General features: G+C 45.7%; 1 protein-coding gene across 2 annotated transcripts in view; it reads right to left on the reverse strand.

Moving 5' to 3' along the window:
- The window catches only part of mta1 (metastasis associated 1), a 43,297-nt gene that overhangs the window by 3,583 nt on the left and 26,217 nt on the right, over positions 1 to 13,497 (reverse strand). For both annotated transcript variants that reach the window (XM_023993996.2, XM_023993995.2), the window contains exons 4-15: positions 9,559 to 9,691; positions 9,299 to 9,362; positions 7,378 to 7,495; positions 6,794 to 6,896; positions 6,276 to 6,375; positions 5,086 to 5,274; positions 3,923 to 4,056; positions 3,305 to 3,495; positions 2,759 to 2,910; positions 2,370 to 2,559; positions 2,009 to 2,098; positions 1,659 to 1,814 (exon numbers count right to left, since the gene is read on the reverse strand). In XM_023993996.2, the coding sequence (XP_023849764.1) occupies positions 1,659 to 1,814; positions 2,009 to 2,098; positions 2,370 to 2,559; positions 2,759 to 2,910; positions 3,305 to 3,495; positions 3,923 to 4,056; positions 5,086 to 5,274; positions 6,276 to 6,375; positions 6,794 to 6,896; positions 7,378 to 7,495; positions 9,299 to 9,362; positions 9,559 to 9,691 (1,620 nt within the window). The remainder of the gene's footprint in view (positions 1 to 1,658; positions 1,815 to 2,008; positions 2,099 to 2,369; positions 2,560 to 2,758; positions 2,911 to 3,304; positions 3,496 to 3,922; positions 4,057 to 5,085; positions 5,275 to 6,275; positions 6,376 to 6,793; positions 6,897 to 7,377; positions 7,496 to 9,298; positions 9,363 to 9,558; positions 9,692 to 13,497) is intronic.

Consider the following 13,497-nt stretch of genomic DNA (forward strand, 5'->3'; position numbering starts at 1 on the left):
CTCTAGGAGACAGAACGCGTCTCCTTCCTGAGCGGTATGATGGCTGCGTGGTCCCATGGTGTTTATACTTGCGTACTATTGTTTGTACAGATGAACATGGTACCTTCAGGCGTTTGTAAATTGCTCCCAAGGATGAACCAGACTTGTGGAGGTCCACAATTTTTTTCTGAGGTCTTGGCTTATTTCTTTTGATTTTTCCCATGATGTCAAGCAAAGAGGCACTAAGTTTGAAGGTAGGCTTTGAAATGCATCCACAGGTACACCTCCAATTGACTCAAATTATGTCAATTAGCCTATCAGAAGCTTCTAAAGCCATGACATCATTTTCTGAATTTTTCCAAGCTGTTTAAAGGCACAGTCAACTTCGTGTATGTAAACTTCTGACCCACTGGAATTGTGATACAGTGAATTATAACTGAAATAATCTGTCTGTAAACAATTGTTGTAAAAATTACTTGTGTCATGAACAAAGTAGATGTCCTAACCGACTTGCCAATACTATAGTTTGATAACAAGAAATGTGTGGAGTGGTTGAAAAACGAGTTAATGACTCCAACCTAAGTGTATGTAAATTTCCGACTTCAACTGTATTCTAGGAGTCTTGTCTCCCGTCCAAACCCAGAGAAGATGTCTGTAGATACCAGCTAGCCTGCACTGCAGTCACCCTAAGAGCAGGGTTTCCCAAACACGGCCCTGGGGCCCTCCCTGGGTGCACGTTTTGGTTTAATGCCCTAGCACTACACAGCTGATTCAAATAACCAACTCAGCATCAAGCTTTGATCATTTGAATCAGCTGTGTAGTGCTGGGGCAAAATCCAAAACGTGCACCCAGGGAGGGGCAGGACTGAGTTTGGGAAACCCTGCCTTAGAAGACGCAGTAGAACCACTCATTGTAGGTAGCCTATAGGCCTAGCTCCCTCCCTCCCGCCGTTACTCTCCACGTTTCTCCTTCTATCTCTATGTAACACACACATTGACAGGTCTTCCTCCGTTCTGAACATGGACATAGTCCCTAGTGAGTGTGGACTAGCCCTGCTGTGGTCCAGGAGAGAAGGGTTATTAGGGGGCGAGGTCCCAGCGAACCACACCACCCCTTTGGTCTCACTCCGGTCCCAGATAGGTCCTGGCTACCGCTCCGTTACCATGACAACACCCGCCGTAGCCTAGAGCGATATACACCAGAGAAAGAAACCAGCCTTCACTACAACCTACTGAGATGGATGTACAGAGACAAAGAGCGAGAGAGAAATGGAGAGAGCAGAACCAAAAAAAAAATAGAGAACGGTGCAAGAGAAAAAGAGGGGGTAAAGGAGAAAGCGACAGAGACAGATGGTGCAAAAATAATAAAACTGTCAAGGGAGAAAGAGAGGGGGGGTAAGGAGAGAGAGAGAAAGTGAAAGGCGGAAAGTTGGTGAGCGAAAAAAAAGAGGGGCATGTTTAACCAGCTACAGTAGTACATTGAGACAAAAGGGAGATGAGGGGGAGGGGTGGAGGAAGGGAGGCCGCAAAAAAATAAGAAAAAGGAAGATGGCCGCAATGACACAAGACGTTGGGGTGCAGACTCAAACCCCAATGGAGTGCAGCAATGACCACAACGGTCTTCCATCAACATCCCAACGGCTCCAACCCCTTTCTACTCCTCTCCCTCGGTCTCTCACCATCAATGCCGTTGTGCTGCTCGTAGGTGCGTTTGCCCAGGATGGTGGGCGAGCCGTTGTTGAGAATGTTGGGTGTGGACTTGATGGGTGTCAGGCTACCCGTGGTGACCGTCTGGCCACGCGGGGGGTCGTGTTTGGGAGGGCACGGGTGGGCCTCTGGGGACCCGGAGAGAGGAGGACAGAAGACACAGAGGAGAAGAGACAGGAGGGAGAGAAAGGAAGAGAAAACAGAAAGATATGAGTTTAAAAATCGCAAAATCAACACTGGCCGAAACAGACAATATATAATACAGTATGTCATTTAGCAGACTGAAAATGAAAGACTACAGATGGGCGTAACAGATCCTCACCTAGATATCGGACAACAGACTCCAGAGGCTTCCTCTCAACTGGCTTCAGCGGCAAGGGCTTTTTGGGCTCGTCTGGCAACCGCAGCGCACCTGAAATACACCACAAAGTCAGTATAGTATGCATGTACCACATTTCAGCAGACCGTTACATAAGACAGCCACTGAGACCTTTCAAAACATTTTGCAACAGGAAAATAAAACAAACGTTTCTTATTGGACAATTTCAGGTAGTCCCTCCGTTTTACTCAGTTTTCGTCCGTTTGGTGCCTTAATGAACAGGACCCAGGTCTACATCGTACTCTCGCTACGCCTCGATTTGGGTGGTGAGGAGGTGGTAGGGGTTGAGGGGTACAGTACTCACACTCTTGTTTGATTTGGACTGTATTGAGAGGGAGGTAAGGGTGTCGGGCGAGGAAGCGTGGTCTGATGATGTCCTGACAAACCCGCCGGGCGGCGCGTGTCACCTGGGTGGTCTGTAGGTAGAAGGCCTGTTTCGTCTTCACAGCAAACTTGGGGCTCCCACCGTGACGCATGGGAACACTGTGAGGAGACTGGCGGTGGGGGAAGAGAGAAAGCGAGGATATGAGAAATTGTTAGAGAACGGACAACAATCGGAGACAAGAGTGAAGTCCAAGACAAAAAGTTGTAAGTTGTTATACAGAAGGGCCGGGATGTTTTTCCTGGTCAGTTTCGCATTAACCTTGAAAATGTTTTTATCCCATACATGATATCTCAGTTTGATTTGTTTACCATGTTGTTGCGGTTGGGTCCAGGTCGCTCTCCTTCCAGTCTGGTTGGCATCTTCAGTCCTCCATACTTCTTCCAGTAGGTCCAGCAGGAGGCACATAGACGACACTGCATGTTGGGGGGACCCCACGAGTACCACTGGTACGAGCTGGTGGCTACATGCACAGAGAAAGAGGACACACACACACGTCGAGAGACACCCACAGTGAGACTAAATCATTTAAGACTTTATTAACACTACTAAAATAGCTCTGAATAGATTCTACTGCAGCGTGAGCTGAGCTTTGCCTCGCTCTCCGTCTTAAAAACTCCCACTCCTTCATTGTTAAAGAACAGCAATAGAGATGGAGGCTTGGCTTGGAGCCTTGCTCCCCAAGTATGGGGAAGAGATCATACTAGGATGAGAGTGAATCTCAAGGTTCTTCAGGAGGTACTGTATATCTGTACTAGGAGTACTCTTGACTCCCAGGTTAACTTCCTGGTCTCTTTTCTAACATCGTAGTCTTTATTTCATCATCCAGGAAACAGGACAGTTGTGGCGTTACTCACTGTAGCAGCTTTCACAGGCGCGGCCCAGACCTGGGGTCTGTCCTGGGGGAACTGATATCACCCCCAGGGCTCCAGGCAAACCCCCGGCTCCGACTGCGGCTCCAGCTGCCGCCCCGGAGCCGTTCACCAGGCATCCCACACCTCCAGGCTTTACACTGTTAACACTCAGCTGGTTGGGGTTGGGCTTGTTGCTATGAGGAAGTGGGCAGAGGATCAGAGACAGAGATGCAACGCACTGTATAATCTGCGGTCGTCACTATCTGGGCAAGTTGCAAAGTCATAAACCACGCCAATTTCTACAATTTCTCTTCTTAAAATCAGATTTTAAACCTAACTGATAACCTTATGCCTAACCCGAACCTTAAGTTAAGACCAAAAAACTTTGCAGCTTGACCATCTAATGGGAACCGTCATCTGCAGCCAGTCCCAAATATCCCCTTAACCCTTTGGCACCATCCCTCCATTGTTTGCAGACGCTCCACCATTACCAGTTACACTTATACAGAGCATTCACATCTGCAAAGACCAAAGACTTAGCGGCAGGGTGCAAATTGGGACCTGCTGTAGGAGTCTGACAAGAATCACAGTATCCCAGTCCCCAGCCAGATAGATACTCACTAGTTGGGGATGTAGACTTGCTTCAACTTGCTCTCTGCCTCCGCTGCTTTTAACCGTTTCTGCTGTACGTATCTGTCTGTGGTCTTCCACATGTAGTAGTACTCTATGATACTGGTCAGGGACTTCCAGGGGAGCTGCCGGGAAGGGCGAGAGACAAGCGGTTTCAACATCACAGATATGCCATCGTCATGCTTTAGAGCCGTTTCCACCTCACAGACAACGGTCCTCGCCATCATGCTTTAGGGCACTACATTAGTGCATTTCCTACATCTTTGTAAGCAAATACTTTGATCTTCGACGGGGAAAATGAACACTGCGCTCTTTAAAAAAAGTTTGAAAGAGGCAACTGAATTGTCAGGCTGCCAGAGAGCAAGCCCCACCCCTAACAGCAGCCTGTGGCTGTGGGCTGGATAGTGCACTGACTGTAACCCACCACCAGGTGGCAGAGTGAGGCACAGCGTAAAGACTGCATAAACCTCATTCATTTATTCTTCCCCCTCAGGGCAACAGCAGCACCTGGCTGACAGAGATATAGACATACAGTATCTATCTCTATGGCTACAGCAGACATGCTGGATTCTCTTCTCTGCTCTCAATAGGATGCCTGCCAGTCTGAGTTGAGTGTCTCACTATTAGTTACAAAAAGGATGGGCAACTTTGATGGGGGTGGGGGCCACAACAAAAAATCATAGCTCATCATGAGGGGCTGCAGTGGCTTGCGGGTCTGTGTACCCACACATGCAGTCAGAGCCAGGTATGGATAGCCTTTTGGGGGCCCTAAGTAAAAAATTGTTGGCCCCCACCCACCTTGCGAGCAAAACATTTTAGCGGCCACCCTCTTGAAAGCGGAGAGAAAACATTTACGTTTCACAGTTAATTTCCTGCAATGCTACAGATTTTGCCATGGGGGCAAAGATTTAGCTATTTTCTAACTCATTTCATGTAATACTCATTTTGCCATGGGGAAACTGGGCCACCAGTTGCCCATCCCAGAGATACATTTTGTGAGCCTTGAACTGAGCCTGTTCCTCTCAGTCTAAGCATGGTTCCTCTTCCCCCTTGTTTTGGTGGCATGTACATCAGAGCTTCCTTGTCGAGGCTAGTCCAAGCCAAGGCAGCAGAACCGTGCCTGCCTGACTGGCTACCCGTCGGTCTGTACTCACAAAGTCCTGTTGTATGTCTGTGAAGTCTTTTCCATATTTCTCCAGGGCCTCTTCAAACAGGTTGGCCTCGGAGGCGCTCCACTCCTCCATCTCGTCCCGGCAGAGAACAGGCCCTCCCTGGGGAACCAGCGCAGCGATGGCTCGCGTCATGTCATAACGCGTCTTATCCAGGCTGTCCATGGCATGGAACTGGGGAGAGGAGAGAGGGGCAAAATGGCGGGTAGTGTTCGGTAGGCACAGAACAGAAGAAACACACTGGGAGGTACCATCTGTACTGGTTCAATATGAAACACTTCAGTGCGTTTTTTAAAATTTTATTTAACCTTTCTCGAGGCAAGTCAGTTAAGAACAAATTCTTATTTACAATGAAGGCCTACCAAAAGGCCTCGTGCGGGGACGGGGGCCTGGGATTAAAATAAATACAATATAAATATAGGACAACACACACATCACAACGAGAGAGACAACATAACATAAAGAGAAACCTAAGACAACAACATGGCAGCAACACAACATGGTAGCAGCACAAAACAGGGTACAAACATTATTGGGCACAGACAACAGCACACAGGTCAAGAAGGTAGAGACAACAATACATCACGCAAAGCAGCCACAACCGTCAGTAAGTGTGTCCATGATTGAGTCTTTGAATGAAGAGATAACTGTGTTTACGGTGTGCCCTAATGAACACAACCCTGGTTTTTCCACATACACCCAGCAAACAAAACCTACCCTCTTAACATAGAAACCAAGCAAAGGGCCTCCATTATTCTACTTGTCAAAGCCACCAAGTTTAAGGAACAGAGCATAGTCCAAAAACAGAAGTGGATGGGCTATTATCTGGTCACTTGACTTCGTGTGAGCGTATCTATTGGCGAGTCTGAGAGGATGTGTGTTGTGCGCATGTGTTCATGGATGTGTGTACTCTGAAAGCTGTAGCTCGGAGGCCTGTGTTTCATGTTTTATATATGAGGTGCAGAAGTGGGCCGGAACGTGTGGCGTCTGGGGCAGGCTGAATCCTGCTTGTTACTGATCCTCACACTATGGCAAGCTAACACACACACACACACACACACACAAGCTCACATACACACCTTCTACTGTAGCTCCCAGCATACCCCTGAGCTAACAGCACTCAACTCTGGTCTGACCCTACCTAGGGAAGTGGGCAATGTGTGTATATGTCTTACCAGGGTGATGTCTCTAGAGGCAGCAGCAGCACTCATGTGGAGACTGGGCTGCCGGACAGAACTACTGCAGTCTAGAGCCCGCGCAAAGGTACCCACTGACCTGAGAGAGGGAGAGGGATGAGGCGGCAGAGAGGGATGATGTGGCAGAGGGAAAGAGATGGATGAGAGACAGACAGGGATATAATTTTTACATTTAAGTCATTTAGCAGATGCTCTTATCCAAAGCGACTTACAGTAGTGAGTGCAAACAGTTTTATACTGCAGGAGTGTATTAATCCTCCAGATATCATGTTTTTGACAATAGTGCAAATCTGACTAGAATAGACCTGTGTGAAGACCAGTCTTCCTAATGATACAATACCCTTGCACCCCGTTTTACAGAGCCACGTAAAAAAAAATGTCTTACTGAAAAATATTTGACATTGGCTATCCTGTTCACAGCAGTCTTACCAAGGCACTACCACTACAGTAGAACCACTTACCCATTCGCCACAGCCCACCGGACCGGAGCCACTTACCGAGCCACAACCAGGAACTGGTCGATCTGTTTCTCTGTGAGGGGACTGCTGGGGTCCCACACCCTCTCCTCCAGCTTGGCCAGGTCCCTGCCATCCTCCTCACCTGGGGGTCCAGTTAGCACAATCACCAGTTAGTAAGCAGTCAGCACAGTCACCAGTCTGATACACTCCATCGGACTAGACAGCCCTGTGGTTAACCAAAGTCAATTTAGTTCTGGCTCTCCAACAGTCTTGGGGTGTTGTGGTTATGATACCTTCGATAGAGAGAGCCACAAAACAGTGAATATCCTGCCCTTTGACCCTCTCCAACACTATTGTTGTGACATGGCTCCTCAGTAAAACTCACTTTGATAACACACTCCTTGTCATAACGTTGCAAAATTGTTCCAATTGCAGTGGGTTTATTAGGCAGTGGGACAGACGCCCATGCCCTCCCACTGACTGAGCCTTAAGATCGGACCCTGCTTGCACTACCAAAGAGAACACTAGCCAGGAGGCTAATCTACCAGCTAGCGTGTCACATTTACCTATGGAAAATGCTAACAGTCCACAGTTTTGTGTACGAGTGTCTTTGGCGGACGTACCCTCTTTGAGAAAGTCTGTGATGTCTGCCTGGTACTTGTTCCCCACCCTGATCTCCCCTTTATCAGCCAGCAGAGTCTTCTGTTGGGGGTCGTAGACCAGGGAGTAGAAGAACGCATCCTGGAGAGAGAGGGAGGAGGAAGAGAAGTGGGGGGAGGAAAGAGGGAGGGATAGAGAGGAGAGACATTAGAAAAGAGTTAGAGAAATAGGAATGGAGAAAATGAGTGGGGTTGTGGATTGAGTGTGTGCGTGCGTGTGTGTAGAGAGCAGTCTTTCGTCTCCTCATTACTGACTGTGAGAAGAACATTCTGGGTCAACACACTGAATTATTCATACAGCACCACGACTCACAACTAACACACACATCACAGTCAGTTGGACACAGGCACACAAACTCATCCAACATGGTCATACAGTACCCGTCAAAGGTTGGGACACACCTGCGCATTCCAGGATTTTTCTTTATTTGTACTATTTTCTACATTGCAGAATAATAGTGAAGACATCAAAACTATGAAATAACACACATAGTAACCAAGAAAGTGATAAACAAATCTAAATATATTTTGTATTATTCAAAGTAGCCACCCTTCGCCTTGACAGCTTTACGCACTCTTGGCATTCTCTCAAACAGTTTCACATGGAATGCTTTCCCAACAGTCTTGAAGGAGTTCCCACGTATGCTGAGCACTTGTTGGCTGCTTTTCCTTCACTCTGCAGTCCAACTCATCCCAAACCATCTCAATTGGGTTGAGGTCAGGTGATTGTGGAGGCCAGGTTTATCTGTTGCAGCACTCCATCACTCTCCTTGGTCAAATAGCCCTTACACAGCCTGGAGGAGACAAATTATATCCCATCTGGTTTGCACTTAGTGGAACTAACGCTGTGGTAGCCATGCTGGTTAAGCGTGCCTTGAATTCTAAATAAAATCAATGACAGTGTCACCAGCAAAGCACCATCACACTTCCTCCTCCATGCTTCACGGTGGGAACCACACATGCGGATATCATCCGTTCACCTACTCTGCGTCCCACAAAGACACGGCAGTTGGAACCAAAAATCTCAAATTTAGACTCATCAGATTAAAGGACAGATTTCCACCGGTCTAATGACCATTGCTCGTGTTTCTTGGTCGAAGCAAGTCTCTTCTTCTTATTGTCCGTTAGAGATGCGTCTGTTACTTGAACTCTGAAGCATTTATTTGAGCTGAAATGTCTGAGGCTGGTAACTCAAATGAACGTGTCCTCTGCAACAGAAGTAACTCTGGGTCTTACTTTCCTGTGGCGGTTCTCATGAGACCCAGTTTCATCATGGCACTTGTTTTATGCGACTGCACTTGAAGAAACTTTCAAAGTTCTTGACATTTTCCAGATTAAGACATGAAGGTCAGTCAAAGTAATGAGGTAGTCTTTTCTCTTTGCTCATTTGAACTGTTCTTGCCATAATATGGACTTGGTCTTCATCTTCTGTATACCCAACCATGTCACAAGACAACTGATTGGCTCAAACGCAATAAGAAAAAACATTCCACAAATTAACAAGGCACACACACACACACACCTGTTAATTGAAATACATTCCAGGTGACTACCCCGTGAAGCTGGTTGAGAGAACGCCAAGTGTGCAAAGCTGTCATCAAAGCAAAGGGTGGCTACTTTGAAGAATCTCAAATATAAAATCCATTTTGATTTGAATAACATTTTTGGGGGTTACTACATGATTGCATAAGCATTATTTCATAGTTTGAGGTCTTCACTATTATTCTATAATGTAGAAAATAAAAACCCTTGAATGAGTAGGTGTGTCCAAACGTTTGACTGGTACTGTACATCAGAGCCATACATAGAGGCTATGGCACACACCATTCACTCTCTGAGAAGACAGTGTATGAGGCCTGTGAGGACAGTAAAGACAGCCACCTACCTCCCGGTCCAGATATGACTTCAGAGCCTCAGTCTCATTGAGCAGAGTGACACAACACTTCCCCCTGAGACACACACAATCTGATTGAGATGTAGCTCTTAAATACAGTACAGCCGTATAACACCAATGCCTTCCTATAATACAGGTGAAAGAAAGTGCCATCTGTTTTCCAGGCTGTGTTTTAACATATACTTGTAACCAACTCTCATGGTCTGTAGCAGGTAGCTAACATAAGGTGAGATGGTAAAGACATGTCCTACCGGATGTGTGTAGCAGGTAATGACTCTAGCTGGCGGGACAGGAACAACTCTCTGTGTCTCAGCTGGTGTTTCTGTTTCTCTGGCAGGTCAACTGGGTTCAACTCCGGGTTCTCCATCTCCTCCTCCAGCTCTCCTGATAGGGGTCAAAGGTCACGTTAGTTAGCTCGCTCGCTCACACACCAATGGGGGGGTTTCGGGCAGAAATGTCAAGGACTGAGCCAAGTGCGGGCACCACATACTGAAGAACCAGAGACCCAGAGCCAAACTAAAGGATTAGATGCTACAGAGATTTGTTTTCCAAGAAAACAGTGAAGACAAACAAAAACAGTATTCACACCATGAAGGTAGCTAGGGTAATGAGGCAGATGAGCTAGGGTAATGATCCAGAGGAGTTCATGTCAATGCTTTGTGGCACTGCAGGTGCCAGGCTCATTTAGTAAATGAGAATATTGATCCCTGCCTGGACTGGTGAGTTTCTTTATAAGCCCCTCTATTCTTCCCCCAGCATGTTTCTCTCTAACCTCTCCCTCTACTTCTTTCTTTATACCCCCTCTCCCCATGTGGGAGAAGACACAGAAGAGACGATATTTCAGCAGGCGTTGGATGTGTGTGGTCCATGAGGAGGAAGGTGGAGGAGAAAGACGTGGGGGAAGGAGCTCAAGGCGGGAGGGAGACAAGGGGGGAGGCGGGAGAGCGACAGATAGTGCATTCAGAAAGTATTCAGACCCCTTCACTCTTTGTTACGTTACAGCCATATTTTAAAACAGATTAAATTGTCCCCCACCCCAGTCTACACACAATACCCCATAAAAACAAAGCAAAAAAAGTTAAAATGTTTGATCGGGTTCAAGTTTGGCCTCTGGCTGGGCAACTCAAGGACATTCACAGACTTGCCCCGAAGCCACTCCTGCATTGTCTTGGCTGTGTGCTTATGGTCGTTATCCTGTTGGAAGGTGAACCGTCGCCCCAGTCTGAGGTCCTGAGCGCTCTGGAACAGGTTTTCATCAAGGAGCTCCCTGTACTTCGCGCCGTTCATCTTTCCCTCGATCTGGACTATTCTCCCAGTCCCTGCTGCTGAAAAACATCCCCACAGCATGATGCTGCCACCATCATACTTCACCGTAGGGATTGTGCCAGGTTTCCTCCAGATGTGACACTTAGCACTCAGGCCAAAGAGATCGATCTTGGTTTCATCAGAGCAGAGAATCATGTCTCTCATTATCTGAGAGTCCTTCAGGTGCCTTTTGGCAAACTCCAAGCGGGCTGTCATGTGCCTTTTACTGAAGAGTGGCTTCCGTCTGGCCACGCTACCATAAAGACCTGAATGTTGGAGTGCCCATCTCCACAGAGGAACCAAGGCCCTTCTCCTCCGATTGCTCCGGGCGGTTCTCCGGGTGGTTCTAAACTTCTTCCATTCAAGAATGATGGAGACCACTGTGTTCTTGGGGACCTTCAATGTAACAGAAATGTTTTGGTACCCTTCCCCAGATCTGTGCATCAACCCAATCTGTGCCTCTCGGAGATCTATGGACAATTCCTTCTCTCTCTTTGCTTGGTTTTTGCTCTGACATGCACTGTCAACTGTGGGACCTGATATAGACAGGTGTGTGCCTTTCCAAATCATATCCAATCAAACACAGGTGAACTCCAATCAAGTTGTAGAAACATTAAGGATGATCAATGGAAACCGGATGCACCTGAGCTCAATATCGAGTCTCATAGCAAAGGGTCAGAATACAAAAGGATCAGTTTTTTTATTTATACATTTTCAAAAGAAATTAAAAACCTGTTTTTCCTTTGTTATTATGGGGTATTGTGTAGATTGATAAGGGGAAAAAATAATTTAATCCATTTTAGAGTAAGGCTGTAACTAGAGGTCAACCGATTTATTGGAATGGCCGATTTCAAGTTATAACAATCGGATATCGGTATTTTTGGACACCGATTTGGCCGTATTTTTCTTTTACACCTTTATTTAACTAGGCAAGTCAGTTAAGAACACATCCTTATTTTCAATGACGGCCTAGGAACGGTGGCTTAACTGCCTTGTTCAGGGGCAGAATGACAGATTTTTACCTTGTCAGCTCGGGGATTCAATCTTGCGGTTAACTAGTCCAACGCTCTAACCACCTGCTTTACATTGAACTCTACGAGAAGCCTGCCTGTTACGCGAATGCAGTAAGAAGCCAAGGTAAGTTGCTAGCTAGCATTAAACTTATTTTATAAAAATCAAAATCAATCAATAATCACTGGTTAACTACACATAGGTGATGATATTACTAGTTTATCTAGCATGTCCTGCGTTGCATATAATCGATGCGGTGCGCATTCACGAAACAAGACTGTCGTTGCTCCAACGTGTACCTAACCATAAACATCAATGCTTTTCTTAAAATCAATACAGAAGTATATATTTTTTAAACCTGCATATTTGGTTAATATTGCCTGCTAACATGAATTTATTTTAACTAGGGAAATTGTGTCACTTCTCTTGCAACAGAGTCAGGGTATATGCAGCAGTTTAGGCCGCCTGGCTCGTTGCGAACTGTGTGAAGACTATTTCTTCCTAACAAAGACAGCCAACTTCGCCAAACGGGGGATGATTTAACAAAAGCGCATTTGCAAAAAAAAGCACAATCGTTGCACGAKTGTACCTAACCATAAACYTCAATGCCTTTCTTAAAATRAATACACAGAAGTATATATTTTTAAACCTGCATATTTAGCTAAAAGAAATCCAGGTTAGCAGGCAATATTAACCAGGTGAAATTGTGTCACTTCTCTTGCGTTCATTGCACGCAGAATCAGGGTATATGCAACAGTTTGGGCCGCCTGGCTCGTTGCGAACTAATTCGCCATAATTTTACGTAATTATGACATAACATTGAAGGTTGTGCAATGTAACAGGAATATTTAGACTCATGGATGCCACCCGTTAGATAAAATACGGAACGGCTCCGTATTTCACTGAAAGAATACACGATTTGTTTTCGAAATGATAGTTTCCGGATTTGACCACATTAATGACCCAAGGCTCGTATTTCTGTGTGTTATTATGTCTATGATTAAATAGAGCAGTCTGAATGAGCGAAGGTAGGCACCAGCAGGCTCGTAAGCATTCATTCAAACAGCACTTTCGTGGGTTTTGCCAGCAGCTCTTCGCTGTGCTTCAAGCATTGCGCTGTTTGACTTCAAGCCTATCAACTCCTGAGATTAGACTGGTGTAGATGGCTAGCTAGTTAGCGGGGTGCGCGCTAAAGGCGTTTCAAATGTCACTCGCTCTGAGATTTGGAGTAGTTGTTCCCCTTGCTCTGCATGGGTAACGCTGCTTCGAGGGTGGCTGTTGTCGATGTGTTCCTGGTTCGAGCCCAGGTAGCGGCGAGGAGAGGGATGGAAGCTATACTGTTACACTGGCAATACTAAAGTGCCTATAAGAACATCCAATAGTCAAAGGTATCTGAAATACAAATCGTATAGAGAGAAATAGTCCTATAAATTCTTATAATAACTACAACCTAAAACTTCTTACCTGGATATTGAAGACTCATGTTAAAGGAACCACCAGCTTTCATATGTTCTCATGTTCTGAGCAAGGAACTTAAACGTTAGCTTTCTTACATGGCACATATTGACTTTTACTTTCTTCTCCAACACTTTGTTTTTGCATTATTAAACCAATTGAACATGTTTCATTATTTATTTGAGGCTAAATTGATTTTATTGATGTATTATATTAAGTTAAAATAAGTGTTCATTCAGTATTGTGTAATTGTCAATATTACAAAAACATGTTTTTATTTATTGTTTTGTTTTTATTTTTTTATAGCATTTCAACCATTTTTTAAAAATATATATTTTTATATATATACACACACCAACACACACACACACACCACCACACTGCCCAAAAAATAAAGGGAACACTTAAACAACACAATG

The sequence above is a fragment of the Salvelinus sp. IW2-2015 genome, linkage group LG9 (genome assembly GCF_002910315.2).
Source record: "Salvelinus sp. IW2-2015 linkage group LG9, ASM291031v2, whole genome shotgun sequence".
NCBI classification, from domain to species: domain Eukaryota; kingdom Metazoa; phylum Chordata; class Actinopteri; order Salmoniformes; family Salmonidae; genus Salvelinus; species Salvelinus sp. IW2-2015.